The 24217-nt window shown below is 45.8% G+C and overlaps 1 protein-coding gene across 1 annotated transcript in view; it reads right to left on the bottom strand.

The window, feature by feature from the left end:
* Positions 1 to 24217, bottom strand: part of CENPI (centromere protein I) — a 1093019-nt gene that overhangs the window by 940265 nt on the left and 128537 nt on the right. The window contains exon 4 of the mRNA XM_069613020.1: positions 17660 to 17778. Within this exon, the coding sequence (XP_069469121.1) occupies positions 17660 to 17778 (119 nt within the window). The remainder of the gene's footprint in view (positions 1 to 17659; positions 17779 to 24217) is intronic.

Genomic DNA, 24217 nt, shown 5'->3' with positions numbered 1-24217 from the left:
CTTCAAGATTAAGGTGATCACTGTCTCGTGAAGGGGAGGAAGCACCCTCCTCCGCATAGCCTCCTGCCACATACTATACATGTGCCAGTCACCTTAGGACCAAACTTCAGACATATCATCAGTACCCAGCGCCTTAGATGAGGGCAACGATTAGATGGCTGTCAAAATGTCCTTGACCGTGAATAGTGTATCCAACTTTTCCACTGCCTCATGATCTAGCACAACCAGAGATGCGCCTCAGTGTTATTCATTAAGTAGGGCTTCGAACAATTTCCCCACCCCCCCGCCCCGAACTATGTAACAGCTCATAGAAACTCCGGGTCAGACACCACCTGCTCACTCTCGGTACGGACCACAGCAATCTCAGCCATCCCCCCCTTCCAAGTACAGACACAAGGTGCGGAACCGGCCTACCCTCTTCACCACACTTCCTAGCCATCGATGGACAGGCCAGATCTTTAATCTCCCGGTCTGCCTGAGAACAGAAACCATCTAATGCATTCCTTATGAGAAGCAACGTCCATGCAGTGTTTCCGTCACACAACTGACCCTCCCGGTCCTTTAGCTTAAACACACTGAGGCAGCGCCTGATCGCCTCTAGCACCCCAAATCCCAGCGCCATATACCTACGACATATACCTACCCCTATAAAGGCCTCCCACATAATAGACTCCCAACGGCACCAAATTGTGCTCAAAATATGGCACTATCACCTCCAGTACCTCGCTACGAAAAACTATGTCCATTAATACTAGGGCCCTGAACCTTGAAAAGGTTCAGACTATCCACTCCCAACCCAAGTCAATCGTCCACTTAATTGGAGAAATGATCTGACAGCATCCGAACCACTGCAGGACTTGCCAGGACATAGTTGATCCGAGACATCGTGTTGTGAATGGACAAAAAATATGAATACGCCCTACTCTCAGAGTGAAGCGTCCTCCACACATCCAACAGTTCTTGTGCCTTCATACCACCCAAAGTTTTGCGAGCCGCCCATGAAAGGGGCTATGTTCACCCAGAGACCTATCGAAGACCTCATTCAAAATTGTGTTAAAATCCCGAACCCAGACAAATGTGTTATCCAAATACTTATAACACCGAAGCAATAGTGCACCAAAGAACTCAGGGTCAACAACATTCAGCCCATACACATTAACTAGGGTAATCGGGGTGTGTGCCAAAATCCCAGACACAATGTCAGCCACCTGCTCCACAAGGTGAAATCGAAGCGATCGATGGACCACAGTCAAAATCTCCCTGTAATATGTAGATAAAGATGCATAATATCGACTGCTACCCCAGGACCTAGCCACTCCCTCATTCAAAGCCCCTACGAAATGGGTTTCTTGCAAGAGAATATTAGCTGCATGCCGTTCACAATATCTCATCACTTTCCAAACCTTGCACGCGTATTTAAGTACATGCACATTCCAGCTAACAAACATACACAACGCCATGAATACCCCCATCACATTGCACCCCATGCATTTGCCCGTGCAGTCAGCCATACAACACCCTCTGTAAAGATGTGAACCATTTTCAGGTATCCCCTCCAGCCTCCTACAACAGCCCACCCACACTGCCCAACTTGCACCGAAATACCCCGTCCCAACACTCAACACCCAACAAACTCTAGTACACACCTGGGGACGCCGGACTAAACACAGATGGCCCAGCCCTCGGACGAACCCCATAAGAAGGGGGCCTCCTACTTCCAACATTATAGCAAATGATCTGTATCGTTACATTGACGACAATAAAAATAGCAGCGACACACATTGTTATGGACCCAGGATGGCCAGCCCACTGAAGAAACCAAAGAAAACCTCAAAAGGATACCAGATCACAAACATCAGCTGGGCTCTGTAAGATCCAAGAACATTGCATCCTCCCAGCCACAATCGGTCATGTCAGCCATCACCCCAGTCCAACAGACATCCTCTCAATCTTTGGGTAGAGCTTGAAGGAAGTACTGCACCTCGGCCGGAGCAGTAAAGAAACAGGTCTTGTTGTGATGGACCACTTGCAGCCAGGAAAGGCAAAGCATAGTGTACTGAAGATCGTGCTCTCAGAGTACCTCGCTTGGCCGCAAGAAAAGTGAGGCAAGACCTTTGGACAGAAGGGGTAAAGTCTGGATAGAATGAAATGCTAGCCTCTTTATCCTGTAGGTGACCGAGCTTACAGGCTTGCCACAACACCACATCAGTCTCTGTAATTCAATAAATGAGCAATAACAGGGTGCGGGTTGAGACCTTGTCTCTGCACCTGTGGTGGAACTCGGTGGGGGATGTGGAGGGATGCGGGGGAGCTGAGATCCTGCAAAATACTTGATGAATTCCTCTAGAAAAATCTCAATGTTCTGGGATCCAAAAACAAAAATGTTGTTCCTCCGAGCGTGCGCATACAAATCCTCATTATCCTTAATGTCCTTCACCTCCCGTTGCAGCGTGCGTAACGCCTGACCCATATTGCCGCTAGAATCCTCCAGTGCCAACTCTGCTGCACTTCTGACATGCTACCGCTTTCCTTGTCAATGCACTCTAGCATTCTGACCACCTTGTAAGCCATTCTGTCCAACTTCATGTTAATAGCTGCAAAGCCGCTTTTCATCTCCGCCAATACAATTTCCAAGACCGGGGAAAGGGCGCCAACACCAGGGCCCAGACCAGAAGGGTACTGCACCTTTTCCTGGTCTACTGGCATCCTGGGGGAAGCATCCCCTCTGCACCCACAGGCAGCCGCTCTTCCATGTGGCAAAACTGCAGCTTAGCTTATTTTTGTTTGTTGCCCTTTGCCATGTATGAGGCCTCCCCCACCTCCATGTCTGCACATAGAGCTCACCAGGCAAAGAATATCAAAGGTAGGACTGCAAGAAATAGTGGCTCACACCACAGTAACAGAGCGAGCGTGAAGCAGCCTCCACCCAGAGCTACTGCACCAGTCCAGCTTTCCTGCCAGGTCCAGATCAGGGTACTCACCCCCCTCCCCCCATCCACACTGCAATCTGTGCACTCTCCAGGTGGTCCCAGGTACCTGCGTGCCGTGCACCCCCTGGTCCAGGGAAACAACTACCAGTGGAATCCTGCTGCACTGAGTCATACCTCCGTCACCATCTGGGTCAGCTCCGCATTGCTCTTCAAGTCACCTTACAAGTCATATTATTTTATATTTTTATTTTATAATTTGTTTTTCCGGTGCCCCAGGTGGCAGAGTGCCATGTGGTGGGGGGATGCAGGGTCTAACTGGTTTCCTTGCTGTTGGTGGCACTGGAATGGCAGATGTCAGCTTCAGCCGTAGCGCACTGTATTCAACTGTGCTCAGTCACGGACCAGCGGAGGCGTGTGCTAGCCCAGCGACTCTCCGTTCTTCAACCACTTGACACTTCGCTATGGGCGGTGGAGGGCTGCGGGTGCTCCGGGAGTGGTGTAATCCTGAAGGAGGGTCACTTAAATGCTCCTGTGGATCGCAGGGTGCCCATTCTTTTACTGGGCCAATTAACTGTTAATAGTTGCTTCCTCTTTGGTTTCGGGAGCTGGGATCAGCAGGCGGAATGCCCTTGCTAAAATGCCGCTCTGTGAGGCTTGTGTCCCCCCTTCTTGGGACAGCAGGGTGCTGCTCCTAAAGCAGCGGAATGCTGCAGCCAGATGCGACCCACTGCACAGCTCCCAAGGACCTTAGAATGGGATTTTCAGCGCACAGCTGACTGTGCACACTGTACATGGCCGGTGGCCCCCTCCTGCGGGCATCCTTGCAGAGCTCAGAAGGAAGCGGCCATCTTGGTCGCAAGCGCCCCCATCTTGCCTCATCTTTGTCGCCATATTTGTATGCATCCCACAGGTGCCTCACACTGCTTTCGGTCTCAATGGGGGATGTGGGGGGGATGGGGCACACATCAGCCTGGCCTGCCTGCACTAATAACACAGCCATCCTGCCTTCAGAAGGCCTTTTAAATACGCTTATTCTCGTGATGAAAGCACTTGTGGCACATTTAATCAAGAAAATAAAAAATATTTTAAAAGCCTTCTGCCAGCACGCTGTGTTACTTGTGTGGGGCCTGTGCGCTAAAGTGGCGGGAAATAATATTTCTCCTGCCCGTTCAGGTGAGAAATATTATTTACAGCCACTTTCTTGCCACCTTCTAGCACCCAACCCAGCAGTAATAACGCAGCTTGCTCGCTCATGAATATTCCCTGTCATCAGGCTAGGAATCCTCGGTAAAAGAAAAACAGTTTCACTTAAAAACTATTTCTCCTCTAAACCAATCACTGTCCTCTGGGTCATACTGCCCCCATCCAATGACAGTCGTCTTCCTAAACCCCGTCACTGGCAGCCATCTTCAGATTTGGTAAGCACGTAAAGTGGCAGTACAACCAAGAAAAGCCGCAGAGGGGAAGGAGGGAGGGTTTGCATGTGAATCCATGGCAGACCAATGCTGGAGAACAATAGTTACAGGTAAGTAACTTAAACCTTCTCCAGCATGGGGTCTGGCATGGATTCACGTGCTCATGAATAACGAATACACAGCAATACAACATTACACAACCACAGGAGGTGGCAAGGCTAAACTAATGCAATTAAACTTGTCCCAGGAACAGACTCACCTCAAGCAAACAGGTTGCGTAGCACTACCTGGCCTACTCTGGACTCCTCCCTGGAATCCCCGTCGACGCAGTAGAATTTAGTGAAGGTGTGCCTGGACCTTCACGTTGCAGCCCAGCCGATGTCGAGGAGAGGCACTCCAGAAAGGAACACCATTGTCGCAGCAATCTCTCCTGTGGAATAGGCTCTCAGACAGCCCCGCAGCGGCCGGTTCGCCAGCTGATGACAGTGCACGATGCAACTGGAGAGCCACCTTGAAATGGAAGCCTTGGACAAGGCAGTCCCATGCTTCACAGGACCAAAGTTCAAACAATTGGGAAGTTTTCCGAAAACTCTTCGTGTAAGTCACGTAGAACTTCAAGGCGAGAGCAACATTCAGCAAGTGCAAGGCCCTTTCCACCGGCGACAAAGGTTTCGGTAAGAAAACAGGTAACACTAAAGGATTGTTGAGGTGGCTTTCGGATGGAACCTTCGGCATGAAAGAGGGGGTGTGTACATAGTACCACACTTGATTTGTTGAGTCAGATACGGTTGCTTGCAGGATAGTGCCTGGATCTCAACCACACGTCTGGCAGAGGTGATGGCCACAAGGAAAGCTGTTTTCCAAAAGAGAAACTGCAATGGGGCTTGATGCAAAGGTTCGAAAGATGCCCACATGAGCCTCATCAGAACCACGTCGAGTTCCCATGCCATCCCATGAGAATCTCCTTGACTACTCTGTGGGACCACAGCGAGGGTCTTCCCAGGGATCTGGTGCAACGTGATATGGCCACCAAGTGTACCTTGATGGATGCGCGAGCCAGTCCAGCTTTTGCCAAGGACAGCAAGTATTGAAGGATTTGTGGAGCCGTGACCCTCGGAGAGGTTATCTTCTGTGACCGGCAGCACGTAGCAAAACGCTTCCACTTGTGGCCGGAGCACTAGAGTAAACAACGCTCTGGCTTTTTGGCAAGGACTTCCCTGCAGTCTGCTGGCAACTCATAACCTTCAAATTCTAAGGCTGCAGGAGCCATGCCTTCAGGTTCAGTAATCCTGGGTGGTTATGAAGGATTGCGCCTCCCTCTCTGGTGAGCAGGTCCGGAGGTACCAGCAAATTAACTGGAAGCGACGTGAACAGGCTGAGTAGGTCCGGATACCAAATCTGCCACAGCCACGCTGGGGCGAGAAGTATCATCTTGCATCGACACCGAGTGTGTTGATGACACGTAGCAGGAAAGGGAATGGGGGGAAACGTGTAAATAAACATACCTTCCGATGGGAAGGAAAACGCAATACCACCCCAAAGCTCCTTGATTGATGGAATCTGCTGGCAAACTTCTGGCATTTGGAGTTCGCAGCCATGGTCTGCACCACTTGACGAACAGGCGGTCCTCCTGATCGTGACGAATTTCTCACTCGTGGCAGGAGCGCAGCTCCCTGCTGAGGGAGTCTGCAATGGTGTTCTTGATGCCTGGCAGGTGGAGAGGGGTGAGGAACATCCCCTGTCCGATGGCCAAGTGCCACAAGTCCTGAGATTGCTGGAGACCGAGTGCCCCCTTGCTTGCTGATGTAGAACATGGTGGTGGTGTCCGTGAAGATCCTCACCACCTTTCCCTTCAGAGACGGAAGGAAAGACTTGAGGGCCCAGAACAATGCACGTAGCTCCAGGATGTTTATGTGCAGATCCTTCTCCCCTGGAAGCCACAGACCTCTGGCGTGAAGACGTCGGGTATGAGCCGCCTAACCTTGCGGAGACGCATCCGTGGTGACAGTCTCCTGGTATGGCAGTTTGCAATTCTGTCCGCTGGGCAATGTGGGAACACACACCCCACCATTCTAACTCGTTGAGGAATCTTGTTCGCAAAACCTCTGGACACTTGTACCCAACGTGCATCCACAAATTCCTGCAGCGGTGGGGGGTGGTCGCATCTGCAGGCTGCAGAAACGGACGAGGTAGATGCAGGACGACATCATGCCCATCTTCGCCAGTGACAGTCGCACCTTTCCATGAATGGCTCCTAGCCTCTCCTCAGGGAGTGTAGCCCAGCAAGTCACTGTGTAGAGTCTGGCACCAGAGAACAGCATGTTCTGCGATGGCGTTAAGCTGGCCTTCGGATAGTTCACAGAGAACCTCACAGTCTCCTTCGTGTGCTTGGTGGCCAGCTCCCGAGATCGGGCGCATACCAGCCAATCATCCACATACAAGTATACATGAATTCCCTGCAGACGCAGATGGGCCACCACTGGGTTCAGGCATTTTGTAAACACTTTTGGGGCGGACCTCAGGCCAAATGGCAGGGCCTTGATCTGGTAGTGTTGGCCTTGCACCACGATCCGTAGCAACTTACGAAGTTTCTTGTGAATGGGGACGTGGAAGTATGCATCCTCTAGGTCCAACAACGTCAAGAAATCCCCTTCTTCCAGTTGGCCGAGCATGTGTTGCAACGCGACCATCCTGAATTTTTGGGACTTCAGGTACTTGTTCAGATGGGGTAGGTCCAGGATGGGTCTCCCACCCCCAGTCTTCTTTCTTACTAGAAAGTACCTGGAATAGACTCCAGGTACCCCGGAGCCGTTGGGTAACAAGCTCTATCGCCCCCCCTTTCCGTAGCATGGCTCGCACTTTTTCCAGGAGCTGAGGGATGTGAAGCTCCAGACGGGGAACCGGTGAAATACTTGAGCACTTGCGTTTGAACTTCAAAGTGTGCCCCTGGGCAAGAGTGCCCGGCACCCATCTTTTGGGTTTTGATCTTCTTCCACTTGCTGACGAACATAGTCAGCTGGCCTACCACCGGGTGTACGAGTGGAGTCCCGACATCTTGACCAGTTTGGGCTTAGTTGGGCACCGTACCGTAGGCCTGGTTGCGCCCCCTGTAGGATTCCTGCATTGAGGATCAGGGGAGGGGGGGGGGGGGGGGGGGTTGCCTGTAGGATGTGGAGAAACCCTTTGATGATCTGCTCGATTTTGCCCTGGAGGAGCCAAAAAAAAAAGACAAGCAATACTGCTGAAGAGTGCTCAGGGAGCACGTCGTTATCTGTTTTAATGGCCTGGAGGAACTCGTTGACAGCCTTTACAAACAGATTTCCGCCAAAGGGCATGTCCAGCACCTTCGCTTGGACGCCCTGACGGAAGTTAGTGGCCTTCAACCATCCTTGTAGACGAAGGCAGACTGTTTCCCCATCTGCCGGAAACCCGTTTCAGCGACGTCCACTGCAACCATAATGGCATGGTCCGACAAGACTACCCCTTCCTGAACGAGGGCGAGAGCTTCCATCTTCTTGTCGCCGGGGAGGAACTTCAGGATCGGGTTCAGCTTGTACCAAAACCCTGTCGTACCTGCCCAGGACAGCAAGGGCGTTGGCCACCTGGATTGGGGATGCCTTCGTGTAAATGGCTTTCTTTCCCATGGCGTTCATCCTCTTCCCCTCACTGTCTGGGAGAATCAACGACGATGAGGCTGGGTTAGCTGTACGTTTTCTTGTGGCAACCGACACTACTGAGTCTGGTGACAGTTACGACATTTGTGTGCGGAGTCCGGCACCCTGTACTTCTTCTCCAACCTGACTCGCTTGAGTGGACAGGTGCATGGGTTCTTCATGAGGGCTAGGCCCTGCTCCCTAATGTAGTCCAGAAAAGGTACCACCATGATAGTCTCTCTCTTGGACGCTCACTTCTGATACAAGAAACCCTCCTTCCTGGTTTCCTCTGGCACCAGCTAGAAGAGCTCAGAGACCGTGGAGATCATGAAGTGGAATGATCCCACCTCATCTGGTGGAGAGACTATGAGGAGCATCCAAATGCAGTGATTCATCGTCCATCGCAACAAAGTCTTTGTCGGTACCCGTGGCTGTATCTGTCCCAGTACGCATCCCTGGTCTGCCGGGGAAGTCAAGGCCCTACGTGGTGGAGGAGGTAGATGTGGGGGCATCTGATGAACCTTTCTCTTTTTACATGGAGGCTGACCAGGAGCCTGCGGCACTATGGGTTCCGGTGCTGGGGGCATCCTCTGCTGAATCTCTGACACCACGGAGTGGAGAGCCGACAGAACGTCCACAGACATGTCCCTTGGTTGAGGATGTAACAAAGGATTGCTAGGCCCAGCGCTGAGTCATCCTCGTGGACCATGAACTGACTCTTGGTCGTCATCCATTGGTTGAACGCTAACCTTGGAGGGCTGTTTCAGGGCCCCCGACCACCACCCCCCCTTTTCCTCCTTGAGGGCTTTGGACTGGGACCTGGACCAGTGTCTTTCCCCCTCCAGGGGTGCTTGCAGACTTCGTTGATGCCTCTACGGCCGTGTCATGCCGCGGGGTTAGGGATACTCTCTGTACTATGAGCCACCCTCGCAGGATCAGCACCCTGGCTGCCGTGGCTGTCACAGCAGATGTCGAGGAAGTGGTTGACGGGGACTTTGGCTGCGCCAGCTGAGCCTGCTTGGGCTGTGAGGCCTTCTCATCCTCTATCTTGGGTTTATCAGATTTCGCCCGTAACTTGGCCGGGTTGGAGGACTTCTTTGAAGAGGAGCTCGATAGTAGGCTGGCTCCAGAGGCAGAGGGCGATAGCAATCACGGCATATCCAATCTAGGACCCCCATCAGCGGCCAATCCGGTGGACTCAGACTTGCGGCTCTTGGCCTTGGACCCCACGGGTGGGGCAACCTGAAAGGATTTAAGACCTCTTTCCAGAGGGAGACCGCTCTTTGGACCGGCCGGTGCTGGATGAGGCAGGACCCTGCTCAGCACAGGGCAGAGTCCTTGTTGGAATTTAGGCAGGCCGCCAGCATGCTATGCCTGTCTTTCGTCATCTTCATCGAGAAGCTCAGGCATATCACGCACTCCTGCTTGAGGTCTGGGTACAGACAGTAAAGACATTGTAGAGGTTTGTCAATATGGTAGGCAAATTCCTTTCTGGAGGCTTACAAATCTTGTGTGCTAGTGTGGAAGATTTGGGGAGTGAATCCCCCCCTGTTTGTTGATGTGAAACATGGTGGGTGTGCTGTCGGTTATAATAGGCTGTAACCTACACCAGGGTTCCCTGTACTTCCCACAGAGAACAGGGAGTTAAACATGCAACATAAACAAATCCTACGTGGGCTGTGAAGGCATCTTGGATTAAGACACAGACAACATGTTCAAACTAAACACTTTTATTAATATAAATGTCAGGATGGAAAAACGTCTATCTTGCCATATGCTATGGTGGGATTTCCATACCAAACCAAAACTAAGTAAAGTCAAAGTCTATAAGTTCAACTTAGGAATCGGTCTGTGTCCAAAACCTATACTTGCCCTCACAACTAATCTCATACAATGCGTAGGGGTGTCAACAATGAACAAAAATAGTGTTAACATAACATTCAGAGTTCTGTCCAGCTCACAGCTTTCTTTCAGCTCCCTTCCCTAAGTAAACCAAAAGTATCAGGATTGCCTTAAATTCCAAATATATTACAGGAACATCCAGGACTCTGGTTCCCGTCCCAAAGTTCCAAAACAAAGTTCCAAAACAAAGTTCCAAAACAAAGTTCCAAAACAAAGTTCAAAAACAAAGTTCAAAAACAAAGTTCAAAAACAAAGTTCAAAAACAAAGCTCAAAACACAAAATATGCTGAGGCTCCTGCCACAAGTCTATAGATAGTTCAAAATCAATAATATTGTTTTAATGATGTTTCCCTAACAGGATGCAGATGTGAGTTTACAATTAACTCTGCCTGACCATCATTCAGGGGACTGTGAGAAACCGAAGGGTGTCTCACCTACTACGCCCCGGGCATCTCTCAGGTGGCCAGGGTACGGCCATCGCCTTTGGATCCAGAACTTGGGGTTGGACCAGTGCGGAGGGGGGTGGGGGGATCCCCAGGGTGAAGGGTCTTCGGGGAGAGGCAGCTGATGGCGAGACGTAGTATTCCTCCCTTTCCCGTACCCATGATCCCTCCAATTTCAGGGGATTCTCTGATATTCAAGCTCCCCCCTTTTACACAAGCACGAGGGCGACAGAGTAAACATGCTAGCTTGTACAACTCACCTTGGACATGTCCCGCTAATTGGGTCAGGCAAAGTTAGGCACTTAGTCAAGAGCATACGCCCGATACCAATTAGCTCTCCTCACACAGATAAAAGGTGGAACATAGACACTGAGCAAGGTGGAACACGAGTAAGAGCTGAACTTCTGGGGCAAAGGCAACCCTGCTGGAGCAGAGCAAGGGACCGAGGGACAAGAGCCATGGGTGGAGGAACCCAGGAGTTACCTGCAGGAGGTTGTTGCCTCCAAAAAGCCGGGAAAGACACGTGGAGGAAGCCGAATCACAAACAAGAAGGCAGCATTGTGTTTCAAAGACGTCAGCGACCCTCCTTGGTGAACGACTGTTGGGGAGGGGAGGCTGAGCCTGTGGCACTGACCTTGACTCGCAACTGATAGACAAGAAAGAAACGCACACAGCCGGTGTGTTGGTAAGTGACCTGTGTGCTGAGAAAAGAGTAAAGAAGCAACATCATATCACACTTGAAGGCTAAATGCGTGTGGATGAGACGCGAGGAAAGGCAGACCTGCAAATGAACTTTGAAGTAATGATAGCTGGAAGGTCAGCGATACAGAGTAACTGAGTGGTCCAGGAAAAGAAAGTAGCCCCACCCAAAAGTCTCTGAAAGGTAAAAAGTATGTAGCGATAAAGTGAATTAACTGTAAAGCAAAGTAATTGAAAATTGACCCAGAGGCGAGGGAAAAGGGAAAAGGTAAACATTGAATTTTGGTGCATAATATAGTGAACAACCCAGACCAGGAAGCACTGGGGTAAATGACCTAGAAGTGTGAATTGCAAACTGGAAAGTCGAAGTGGTCCTGTGGAGGTCTGTAGAAAAGAAGCCACAAATATTTGAAAGTCTTCAACATCAGAAAACGGTCCGAGCTCGATTGAGGGAGACCAAAGGTGAAATAATTTAGGGGAAGGGAACCCCTAAAGGTAGTGAATCGAGCGTGGGGAAGGGAACTCCTGCATGTGGTTTGCTGTGAAAGGTCTGAGCCCGTTTGAGGGGGACCTATTGGTGAACTGTGCTTTTGCTTTGAATGGTCCGAGCCCGACAGAGGGGGACCGACGTGAACCTTTTGGTGAACTGTGCTTTTGCTTTAAGAGATCTGAGGCCGGCGGAGGGGGACCAGCATAAACTGTCTTGTGAACTGTGTGCTGGAAGTTGTAAAGTAACTTTAACGTGGAAGGCAAGGCGGGCCTCGATCCACGTTTTGAACTGCCTTTTACGTTTAGAGCCCGAGTGGGTCATCTTGCCTACGGGGACCGCCTTACCCCATGCTGTCCAACGTGGGGAGGAGAGTTGACTCGAGCCACATTTATTCTTTATATTTGAACACTGATTTTATTTTTAACATTTGTTATACAAGATATAGGGCAGGCATTAGGTTTTGTTATTATAGGCCATATTGATTTGACAGAGACGGACTAGGACAGTTTTATTCATTATCTGATGGTCGAGGCTACTCCCATGTTAGCTATAGGTCAAAGTAGGAGTTTCTTCAACCTCATTGAAACTTCAATAAAGGTTTTACAAAATGGTATCCTTTGTGTCAGTGTCACAATTCGGATACCATGCCTCCCTTACAGGACATGCCTGACCTCTACTGGTCTCAGCAGGCCTCTTCCTCGTCCCAGTACCAGAGTGGTAAAAGCATCTAGTCTTCATTACTCCAGTTGCCTCTTCCTCGTCTCAGTACTTTTTATAGTTTTACATGGCAAAGTCAGGGGAGTTGGTTTATAATACCCTATGAAGACTGGGGAAGGGTTTGGTTGGTCATTAGTAGGAAAAGCGGGATACCATGTCTCTGCCAAGGGCATCCAACTCCTAGTCCCCACAGACCCTCCTCCCGGGTTATCCTCCCTCGCTTGTCCACTCCAGGGACAGGATCCAAGAGCGATGGCTTTCCCTGGCCACCTGCGCAGAGGATCCATGGAGAATAGGAGGGAGAACACCCTTGGGTTTCTCACAGGGCTTATCTGAAAGTGATACTCATTACGATTTCTCATTTTTAGCATGTATACCATTGAACGACACATTTGCAAAGTGGTATGACAATCAAACTCCTAATTTAACATAATTTTGTATCCCCATCCACTTGGCCTCATATGCATGATGCATCTTATTTAAACAATCCACATAAAATGAAGATGCTTAAAATTGATGCATGAACCACATTTAAAAAAAAAAAGATTTTGATATTAGGTGCATCATGTGTATAAAGTCATGTGCATGGAATACTAAATGATGTTAAATTATACGTTTTGATTGACATACCACCTGACAAATATATAATTCCAGGATATGCATGCTAGTAACACTTTCAGATAAGCCCACGTAGGATGTGTATGGTATATGTCTGTAGTAATTAGTACATTTTTCCCAGTTAAGATGTTAGAAAGCTTGTAGTGCTTTGTAGACTGCAAGCCATTCTGAAACATCGATGTGTTTTTTTGGCTAGGATCTACATGTCAGCACTGTATGGTGGAGGCAATGGGCTCCCCATCCTGAGAGTAATGTGTCTGTTGTGATTGTGATGTGTGTTGGTGGGTTGAAAAAGGATTTTCCCTTTAACATGTTTTGTTTTGGTTGGTATACCACGAGCTGGAGCCTGCTCCTGAGGTGAAGCCAGACTAGGCTAAGGATCTTGTGTAGTATTGGCTATGAAAACTACAGCAGTTGGAATAGGAACCTCTTTGTTGAAAGGGTTTATTTGAAATTTGCCTTAGAGTCATTAGGGATTTGTGCTCCTTCTTTGCAGTCTCCAGAGCATCATCCACTGCCTTCCCAAACAAGACATTCTCCTCTACAGGTATATTTAGCAGTGTGGCCCGAGTTTCAGATCCAAAACCCGAATTTCTTAGCCCTTCAGGTCTTGATTAGTGTACCCTCAACCCTTATTCTACCGGCAGTCTCATTGGCATCAAGTGCATTCTTAATAATGGTGCTTGTTTACCCTGAGTTAGTGTCCCGACTATTTCAGATCCAAGATGCTCATGGACGCTGCTAACAAGGTCCTATACATGGTCTCATTGTGCCCTGTTAAAACTGCAACATTTTGGAAGAGATCATAAAAATATGCAAAAAAGATTGGATCAGCAGGGAGGTCTATCCTATATTATTAACACATTTAGAGGGATGAGGCCGGACTAAATGATTGCGCCCTGCCCATTTAACCTCTACATGTCCGATATTGGCAAAATCTTATTTCCGGCTGCATTTGCTACCCCTAAAATAGGGAATCTGAAGGTAATGTGGTTGGCATATGCCAACGATTTTCTTTCATTTGACTGCACACAACTAGGTCTTCAGAATCTAATCACTGCATTTTCTAATTTCGCAAGGACTCAATGGGCCTCATTGCAAACTTTGCCGGTCCAGTATAACTCTACGGGCCAGGAGCCGTCCCACCTGCAGAATTTTACGGAAGCACTGGCACCGGTATTAACGTTGCCGATGCTTCCATGGTCCCCATTCCCATGGAGTCCTATTGGACTCCATGGAAATGGGGACTTACCAAAATTACTGGCGCCCGACTCCCCGAGCGCCCGGGTTGTAATACCCCGGTGTTACCGGGAAATCAGGCGCCAGTAATCTTTTTCAGGTCTGGTGGCAAGCCACCGTTATCACCACCAGGCTTACCGACAGACCTGTAATGAGGGCCATTTTCTTAGCGTGAACCCAGATAATACCAAGGCAATGCAATGCTGGCTGCGCAAGAACCTCCCAAAGTTTAAATGGTGTATGGATGCTGTACCTATGGAGCTAGTTAATCAATTTGTTTACCTGAGTTTTCCTATTACAGCCAACTTGCAAAAACAATACATCAAGGAATGGTTAAGAATTCAGACAAACAAACTGTTGACCCCGACGTGTGGAGTGAACTCAAAGTTTGGAAACTGTACCCCGATCCCTGCATTGAAATTTTATGGAGGGAAAGAATGTTCCGAAAATTGTATATGGGTGCGAAATCTTGGCAACATGGGTTACTGCTTTTTTTCGGTTCTTGAAAGTAGGATTTGGAAGAAGATTCGCCTTCCTAACAGTGTTCCTATTGCCGCAATCAGGTGAGAACTTGGTATCTATTCTTTAAAAGCCAGGGACTGGTGGAAATTCTGAAGTCTTTATTATAAAATGTTAAGTCCAAAATATAATTCATTGTTTTTAAATCTACAATCAATTTTGTTTAGTAAGGGGGACCGATTTGTTAATGACTTTTGCACATTTTGCACTGACCTGTTAGAAACAATTGGGACTTCAAATATTGAATTGATCACAAACCCGGGAAAGGTGAAATTGTCATTGTATCGTTATAACTGGCCTTCTACCATTGACAGTTTGCATGCATATATAGCTGAATGAGTCATTTGAGTGGGGACCATAAAAATGCAGGTATTCTTGCCCCATTCCTAGCCATAAATCCCGATAGAAAAATGTGATTGTGTTTCTTGCAATTTTGTTGGAATCTATATCGAACCAAGGATCTCCTAGTACGATATGGGCTGTTGCAGCCCAACACGGGAAGGTGTTGATTCTGCAAAGTTGAGAATGAATCAGAAACATTGAAACATCTAATTATATCTTGTGAAGTGCTGCATGGTAGAAGATCAGTCTATTTCAAGAAACATCTAAACTGGTTTGCCTTGAGTGAATATGGGATTATTTGGCAGTATTGTCTGTCTGGTGGAGCTACCGCAATTGTGCTTGCAGTGATTAGCTTTTTACATTCTTTACAGTTGGATTCCGCCGAACCTGAATGATGCACTTTAGAAATTGTTATCTTCTTTAAATTATATCTAAATGAACTGTACTATCAATCTATTTATTAAGTATCAATTTGTTAGGTAGAAATTACCTCAATGGTGCTTGCCATGAATGGTCCTTTTTAGATTTGCCATAGTGGGACTGTATGATGTACTTTAGAAAAAGTTATTTTCTTTTGTCTATATTTAAATGAATTTTATTATAAATGTACTTACTCTACATCAATTTTAGTGATTTATACAGTAATATGTTTTTATTGATGTGCCTTGTATTTTTCTATTCTGTAATGTGTTAAAGGTTAACCACAATGCAAAAAATATACAAAAACGTGATACATTGCCGTATTGGTTTCTTTTCGTTGAGAAGATCAACAAAATCAGTGTCCTCTTTGGATTCCTGGGTGTTGATTTTGAAATAATCTGCAGCCTTTTTAATAAGATCATTGTATATAATAAGATCACCAATGGACGATTTAGACATGGGATCATCAATTATGTCTGGTGATGGGACAGTATAGTCATCTGGCTCAGTGCATGGGTCTTCTACAAAAACCTCATACTCATCTGCATCCACTTCGATTATGGACTCCTCATAAGAGCGAGTGGGTTCTATTCTAGCCGTTTTCAGCAGAGGTTAGTCCTCCTGTACAACAGGTTTTCGTTTAATGGGACGTTTCTCGACAAATGCCATGAAAGCAGCTATTTTTGTAGTGTTTTTTCAAACCTACCTTTAGTCCAACCGCCACTAGAAGTGTGTCTTGTAATGGAAATACCACCTCTTCTTCCGACTCTTGGGCTTGTCTTTTCTTTTTTTTAGTGCATCTACTAAAGGAGCGGTACCACCTGTGTACCCAGACTTCGATGTCTCTACTATCATGGAAAAAATAAAACAAAGATTAGCCATGCGGTTTATGTTTTAGTGCACATGTTTTTACTAACATGTCTAGAGAGAACCACTTGGCTAAGAGGTTTTAGGAGCTGCCTGCTGAGGGGACGTGTTCCGCTGACGTTTTAGCGCCTTTCGACAAAGCGCTGAAACTGGTTCAGTGGGTGTTGGGTGTTTGTGAGAAACACTATGCTTCTGTTTGCTTGGCGTCGGTGTACTATGTGTCACGCCAGACCCCTGTGTGCAATTTATAGGTTTGCCTTAGTCGCCACAGGAAGCCTCCATAAAAGAGCGGAACGTCAGTCGTTCGGAGCTTGGAAATGCCACTCAGGAATCCTCGGTTTCCATATCGGATGTCTCCTGAGCATCACTTAAGACAGGGCTGTCCTGCTCCTCTTCAGATTCCTCCGAGTCGGCAGGGTATTCAGTCGATGCCGCAGCTTGCATCACATAGGCTGCCCAGCATTTCATTAGTCCATCCTTAAGCATCTTTGGTTTGAAGAGCTTACACGCTCAGCATTTGGCCTCTGGGCTGTCTCTTGGAAGACCGTTGTTACACTCTCTTTCCAGGGTAATTCACAGTTACAGGCGGGACTACTGGCGGACAGTGAGAATATGATATATTATGGGGGAAATGTGTCGAAACCTTCTCTTAAAATGTGATAAATGTTTTCCCCCGCTCCCCCTACTGTCAAGAGCAAAGTCTGAAGAGATTTAGGCCATCAGCGACTCTCCAGAACCATGCAGTGCCACAAAGTCGCTGTCACAAGTCGTCAGGTCACGTTGAGTGTGCTCAGTGATGATGGTAATTCGAGCAATACAAATCTATATTACTAGTTAAATGTAAGTGCTCAATGAGAAGCAAGAAACTTCGAAGAAATAGAACTCTGAGAAATTCGACCAAACAGATGGAAAAAATAAAAACAATCCTAGGACCTAGACGCATGAAGAATCAGGAGTACTGTACACATCACAGTAGGGCTAGTATTACATCCACGCCCCGTCGGTGTACCTTTTTGAAATCTAAAATAAATAATGCCATGCCCCGCACCAACCACTAGAGATCATCCTATGCAAAGCATGTGATTCTAAGCAGATCCACAAGCATCAAAGTTATTCATTTACATAGCTGTCCATGTATTTGTGTAGTGGGGGGCTAGCTCAGTTTTGCTGTGATCTTAACCACAACACTGGCAAGTGGGAGCTCAAAACGCAAGAACCAAATTAACCAATTGTGCAGAAACATTGAACAGAAAGGTCAAGCATGTTTCAAGATAATGGTAAATAAATGCAATTACAAACAATGTTTTATGTTCACAATTTTCTTTTGCACTCTTTCCAAATCTGTCCATTTTACTCAAAAGGCAGACAAAAGATTTTTCTTGCATCGACAGTGGAATACAGATACCTGGGTCGTGGCAGTGGACTTGCACGTGCAGAGCCAGGAAACAGCTTTAACTATTGCATTCTCTGGTACGATGGAGGCTGGAATCAGACACTTCAGTAGTCGTGTGCAAACAGAGTCAACTAGAACAGATTACAAAAATAAAATATTTCAGGACATTGAACACAACCAAGAGGACTGTAGCATCAACTTCACAGAAATGTCAAGCAGATTTGTGGAAGAAACCTCACATTTCTGCTACAATCTACTGCAAACTTCAGCAAAGGGTCTGGTAATGGGTGAATGCCTTTGAAGCTAGTCACTGGAAGTTGTTGGTACCACAGGTCAGAAGTGGAGACTGGAGACTACTACTTTAAAAAGCTGCACAACAGGTACCCCCAAATGTATAACCCTATCACAGAAATGCTCCAACCCCTTGCAGTGGGAAACCCACAACAACAATACAAATTGGAGATCAGTCCAATGGTAATCAGTAGGGGAGTGTATATAGCCTCAGATTACTCATGTTCATATTCACGTAATTGTACCGCAAACGTATGTTAACCTTCCGTCTAATACAAACCATTTTGAAAATATTATCAAGCAAAAGTATTCCACTAGGTGGGAAGGGGTCCATTTCAAGGTTGTGAACTGAGAACCAGCTATACAAGTAGTATCCAGGTACCACAAATTACAGCCCGGACTGCCCTGCAAGAAACCCCGACTTCTACATACTTCCAAAAATATACAATGCATATTTTAAAGAGCCATGCATCAGGACTTCCTCTGGGAAAAGAAAAAAATATATATATATATATATCCTAATAATGCACAAAAGAATCTAGAGGCAGGGTCATGAGGGTAGGCAGGAAATGGGTGGATGGTGGAATGCTCATCAGAAGCATTCCACAAGTAAAGTCTTAGGAGGGACTCGGGAAAAGAAAAAAAAAAAAAAAAAAAAAAAAAAAAAAAAAAAAAAGTAAAGTCTTAGAGGTTTTCTTGAACTCAAATTAGTCGGACCAAACAAATTGAGAAAAACTTCTGGATGTAAAACATGTCGGTAGGTATTACCACTTGCTCTCTGATGACATTCATGAGGAGTGCAGAGGAAAATACCAATTCTACAAACTAATATAAATGTTACTTCCATAAACCTAGGTTTAGTAAGTAGAATGATATTCAGAATACTGCCCAAAACAAGAAATATGAATAAAAAATAAATAAAAAAAAGATCTGAGACACTCATCCGAGAATGAACACGGCCAACTAACCTGTTCTCTGGCAAGTTGCCCAGTCAGGAGGGTCTTCAACCACGTTTTAGCTTACTGCACCTTTCACATTGTGGTGATGATGGATTCCTCCCTCCAAGGCTGGAGGGCTATTCGATTAATGGCGCGTGGTCCAGGACAGAGGCCCTCCTGCATATCAATCTGCTTGAACTCAGGGTGGTGGGCCTGGCGCTCAAGGCTTTTCTACCAGTCATCATGGACAAAACTCAGCTGCCAGATTGTTTCTCGCATTGGGACGAAGGGACAACATCTCACCTGCTCTCCACACCCTGCACTTGTTCCCTATTGGACGCAGGGCCATTTACAAACTTCTTTGTATTACCCCACCGAGTGGTGCACAAAGCAGGCCCCAAATTCCTACAAGAAAAGATTCTGCCTTATCACCCAACTCGCACCACAACGTCAAGCTCTGCCCTTCTGCTAGTTGTCCCAATCTCCAATTTGGCCAGGATCGGAGGGTCCCCCTACTCAACCCTGGCACCAACTTTGTAGAACTCACTGCCTCCCTACATTAGACACAGCAGATACTACATAGCATTCACGAAGGCACTCAAAACCACCTGGCTCTTTGCCTAAAACCACATAAGGGAATATGCCCTGATCACTCTACTTACCACCATGACCAAGAAATGGCATGGTATGGTATCCAGCTCAATACGGGCCCTTTAATAGACTCTCAGGGCAGACGATAACTACCCCCACTATCTGGAGCCTTTGCCCAGACTTGAAACCGAATCGTAGTACTACCCATGTACAGGATGGAATTGAATCATTGAGACCTAGAGAGATGGATATTTCTCCAATAATCTGGACAGATGGTACTAGACCTGCAGCCCAAGCACTAATAGCACTTATGAGCATGATCAATGTCATGCAATTATGCAATCATGCACTACGCTATCAGTCCAAGAAAGCACATGCTTGCTAATCCTACTCATCTGAAAATTCAATAAGCAGAACTAGATAGAGTGTGCCGTTGAGCACTTATTTTGCTAATCACACCTATCTGGGAATGTATTTAGCAGAACTACCTACCGGTAATCCATCTAGCAGAAGTGCCAACCCAAGCACTAATAGCACTTATGAACTTGAGGATACTCTTCAAATATGAACTACGCTATCAATCCAGGAAATGCCCTTGCTTGCTAATCCCACACACCTGGAAATGCCTGAGCAGAACTATGTTCCAAGGACGTCTAGCACTTATTCGTTGCTAATACCAACTATCTGGGAATGTATTTAGCAGAACTACCCATCAGGGAACCCATCCAGCATAACTACCAACTGAGGATGTCTCTAGCACCCATACAGTAATGACATAAGTTGGGACAGAACCGTCTGTCACCTCCCCATCAGTCCTCAACAAAGCAATTTGACCCAACAAGACACAGGGAGGACTTTAGCCCAACAGCCCGAACCCAATGGGAGATACCACCACCATGACATGCAATGAAAGCTCAATGACAATCGGGTCCCCCTGGAAAGCACACAGACACTCAAAACACACCATGAGTATTGTATTTATTTGCATGTGGTTAAAGAAAACATTTGCAAAAAGAAAAAAAAATGAACGTACTTCATTACATTACACGTCAACTCAATAGATGAATAGCAGTCACTTTAATAAAACCTTGGACAGAAAAGGACCAAATCTTCCAACCTATTACAATGTCAAAACATTTCATACAGATATAAACATTTTAAAACTCACAGCTATAAGGCTCGCAGCTATTTAAAATACGTGTCCAAAACCATTCAGTATTAAACATTCATCTAAGACAAAACTATTAATGAAATTAAAGCAAGGCACAGACAAAAAAGTGCATTTAGTTACAAGGTGACAGATTGTTTCCACATGAAGAGCACAATACCTACAAACCCGCTGGGAACGTTGATTTCCCCGTCTATCACCAATCACCAATAACGTCTCTACTAGTCAATAGGTGCAATTTAAGGTAAAAAGGCATCCCATTAAAAGCTCTCACTTCGTACTATAGATGGTAGAACAAATGATGGTTCATTGATGACACACTGCTCTTAATCCAGTCTAATTCAAAAATAATCTTTTTACTCTTGGTCGAAAAGGCCATAAGCTTCTGGAGATATAAAGCATTCAACCAAAAGCTTTATGGACTCCTGGAACCATTCAATCAACTCTTTATAGGTGTTACAAAAAAGCACAGAACATAATTCAAACAAGCAGTTATCGGGAGGCTGCAAAAAGTATCTAAAAAGTTGCATCCTCTTCCAATCAACACAGGCCAATCTCATTTCTGATAACTGCAATAGGAGTCCCTTTTGGGAGAGTAAAATAGCCTTTTCCATAATAGTGATTCCACCTTGTCCCATTCATTAGAAAGTAAAGCTGTTTAAGCCCTGTAAAACAAACAGGGAACTGTTTTTTGATGGTGGAACAAAACCACCAGAATAGACGAGAATCTACCAAACTTCCCATCAATCGCCAATAACTCAGACACATTTAATCTTTGATTAGTCCTCTTTGCACTAATCTCGACACCCAAGTATTTCAAATGAACTAACCAATTAAAAATGTAATTTCCTTTTTTTAACATAATTTATCATTAAACACACCATTATGGTAACTCTTACCTCTGCATCAACAAACAATATAATGCAGCTATACCCCTCGATTAATTTGGCCTAGCTGCACAAAATCTCATTCACAAATTCCAGTGCCACTAGAATGCAGATACCAAAGTCCACTGGCCTTGCTGCACACATTCTACTACTGATCCAGCACAACCACCTCACCACACCTAGCACTAGTATGCAGCTACACACTACTTATTCCACACTGGCTGCACACATACCAAGTGCACCCAAGCACGTTTTACATTACTCTCTGCACGGACCTGGACTGCGGTCCCAGAGGTCTTCCCATCCACAGCGCTTTGCAATCATACCGATGGTAAAAGACGCTATATAAATGCCCAATAACAAAACATAGAAAAAATATCGGTTTGCATATCAGTCTGGTCCCACCCACTTAGACAGTCCAGCACCGAAATACTATGCAAATCTCCTCTGAACAAGTATCAACAGCAACCCCAGACATGTGTTTCGGCCAACTCTGGCCTCATCAGTGAAGTGAAACTGTGCCTAAGTAAAGTAGGCAAGGGGTCCATGTCTGGATTACCGTGGGTAACCTAGGGTCCTTAAAAATCTGAAGAAAGCTCTAAAGTCCTAATTGAAGGAGATTTCATGGCCTTATTCATGAAAAAAAGACTCAACAGGGTTAATTCTGTATGCTCCATTTTGGGAAAAGAATGCCATACATACAACTTCAGTTGAAGTGAGGTTATGGTTCCAGTTTACTGCTACATTCCCCCCTGAAATGTGGTGGGTGTTAAAAGTTATGCCACCTTAACTCCAAGCCGCCGGACTATCAACCCAAGAGCAAACCTAGGGCATTACTAGAAACTACCCTTCAGAGTAAAAAAAATGACTATCTCAAGACATATGACAAACATTCTATGGGCGTATGCGTGGTGCATGCTAACAGATGTAATATAACCCATTAGTATGTCATACATACTTAGGTGAAAGTAGGTTTCGAGCATCACAAATAACGAATACATTTTAGAACGTAGTTAATGCTTCAGGTAATATACAACTTAAGATAATGTATAACTTCATATACGCTAGAGGATTACAGCTTTAAGCAGTTGAGTTTATTATCCTTTGTACAAAATGTTTTCACCTTGAAACATGCAACCTTTTGCACGCGATTGAGCTTTACAGGTTATCCAACATAAGCACTGCCTTTTCACCTGGTTCGGCGATTACTTTCCCCTTGGTTGAATTGACAGTTTATTGTGGGATCAAGAAAGTGACTCAGAAAACTGTTCTGTCGCGTTTATGTTACAATCCCCCTCTGGACTGCTGCAAAGTCATAGTTACACTAGCTGCATTGTCAATTTACTGCAACTTGTTTATTAGGACTAGAAAGTGGACTTTTAAAACATGCAACTGTATCCATACAGACACACTTTCAGCATGTCCTTTAAAAGGAGTACCTTTTGCATGAAAACCCAGAGCTACATAGGGGCTAGGATATCTTTCAGAGTTACTCATTAAAACTGTTTAACTTCGGTCTAGATCAGCATGGTTGAAAATTACAGTATTATTGGATGAGAAGTGGCTCAAACATTCCATTTCATGTTATACATTTAGGTGGAGTAGCGATTTTAAATTAGTTATTGCATCTCTCCCCTTCACATGTGATCCGATCTACCAATGATGTCAGCGATGATGCCATTAAGTAATGCCATCAATGTGCTCATGGCAACACAATGGGGTGGGACGGAATGGCAGTGTAGCTTCCAACAACTGCTGAATTTCAGAGGATTGGACCTTAAAATCATTTAAAGTAACGTTTTTTTCACGCTCCTGCAGCACCTTTATTATGACAGTGTTCCTTTGATAAGCATAACTGATGTCATATGCAAGGTTGCTAGGGTTTGTAAACTTCGCATCATGGGGTACATTTCACCCCCCCCCCCACTAACCACCCTGCTAGTTGTGTGACAGAAGCCACTTGCCATGCACGCCATTAGAAATCGGTCAAGGTTCTGCAACATGGCGTGATACTTTCAACAAATATTTGAGACATTTTGTAGCCCAGCTACCAAAATGTCACGATTCAAAACATTCTCATATCGATCGAGCTTGCACTCACATTGCACTGCTCAACTGTATCTCTATTTAAACAACTTAGCCTGTTTTGGCATAACAAAATACTATATCCCATTAAACACCTTTCAAAACTTTAGGTAGCTTATAACAAAATCCAGAGGTTGTTCTGCCAAACACCATTTGTGGATTCCTAATTAAGATAAGTTTACATGTGCATAATTTTGCTTTGTTTCTAAAAAGCTTGCACTTCTACAATGCCCCATATGAGATTTATAAACTAGTTTGGTGCTGGAGCACTACACGCTCCCCTCAAAAGAAAATCTGTCTAGCAGGTGGACTATCTGGGCACAAGCAGAAATGTAGCATTTTCCCAGGAAAAACCAATGTTAAAAAAGGTTTTAAAAAGAAGAAACAAAAAATCTTTGATTTTTATAAAGTGTGCACTGTTGAACGAATTGGCACCAAGCCTTCCAATTTTTGGTCCCCTGGACTATGGAAATATACTGAACAATTTTATAATTATTCATCAAACTGGTGAAAAGTGATTAGTGTGAGGGGTCAGAAATGAGAGGCAGACACAAAGTTGTAATATTTTCAACACCAGACATCTTTATTAACTTAAAGGGGTTGGATAAAG

This window comes from Ambystoma mexicanum, chromosome 5p (assembly GCF_040938575.1).
Source record: "Ambystoma mexicanum isolate Mex_15411 chromosome 5p, UKY_AmexF1_1, whole genome shotgun sequence".
Taxonomy (NCBI): Eukaryota; Metazoa; Chordata; class Amphibia; order Caudata; family Ambystomatidae; genus Ambystoma; species Ambystoma mexicanum.
Note: the sequence above shows the minus strand (reverse complement) of the source record. Positions and strands in the feature narration are given on the sequence as shown.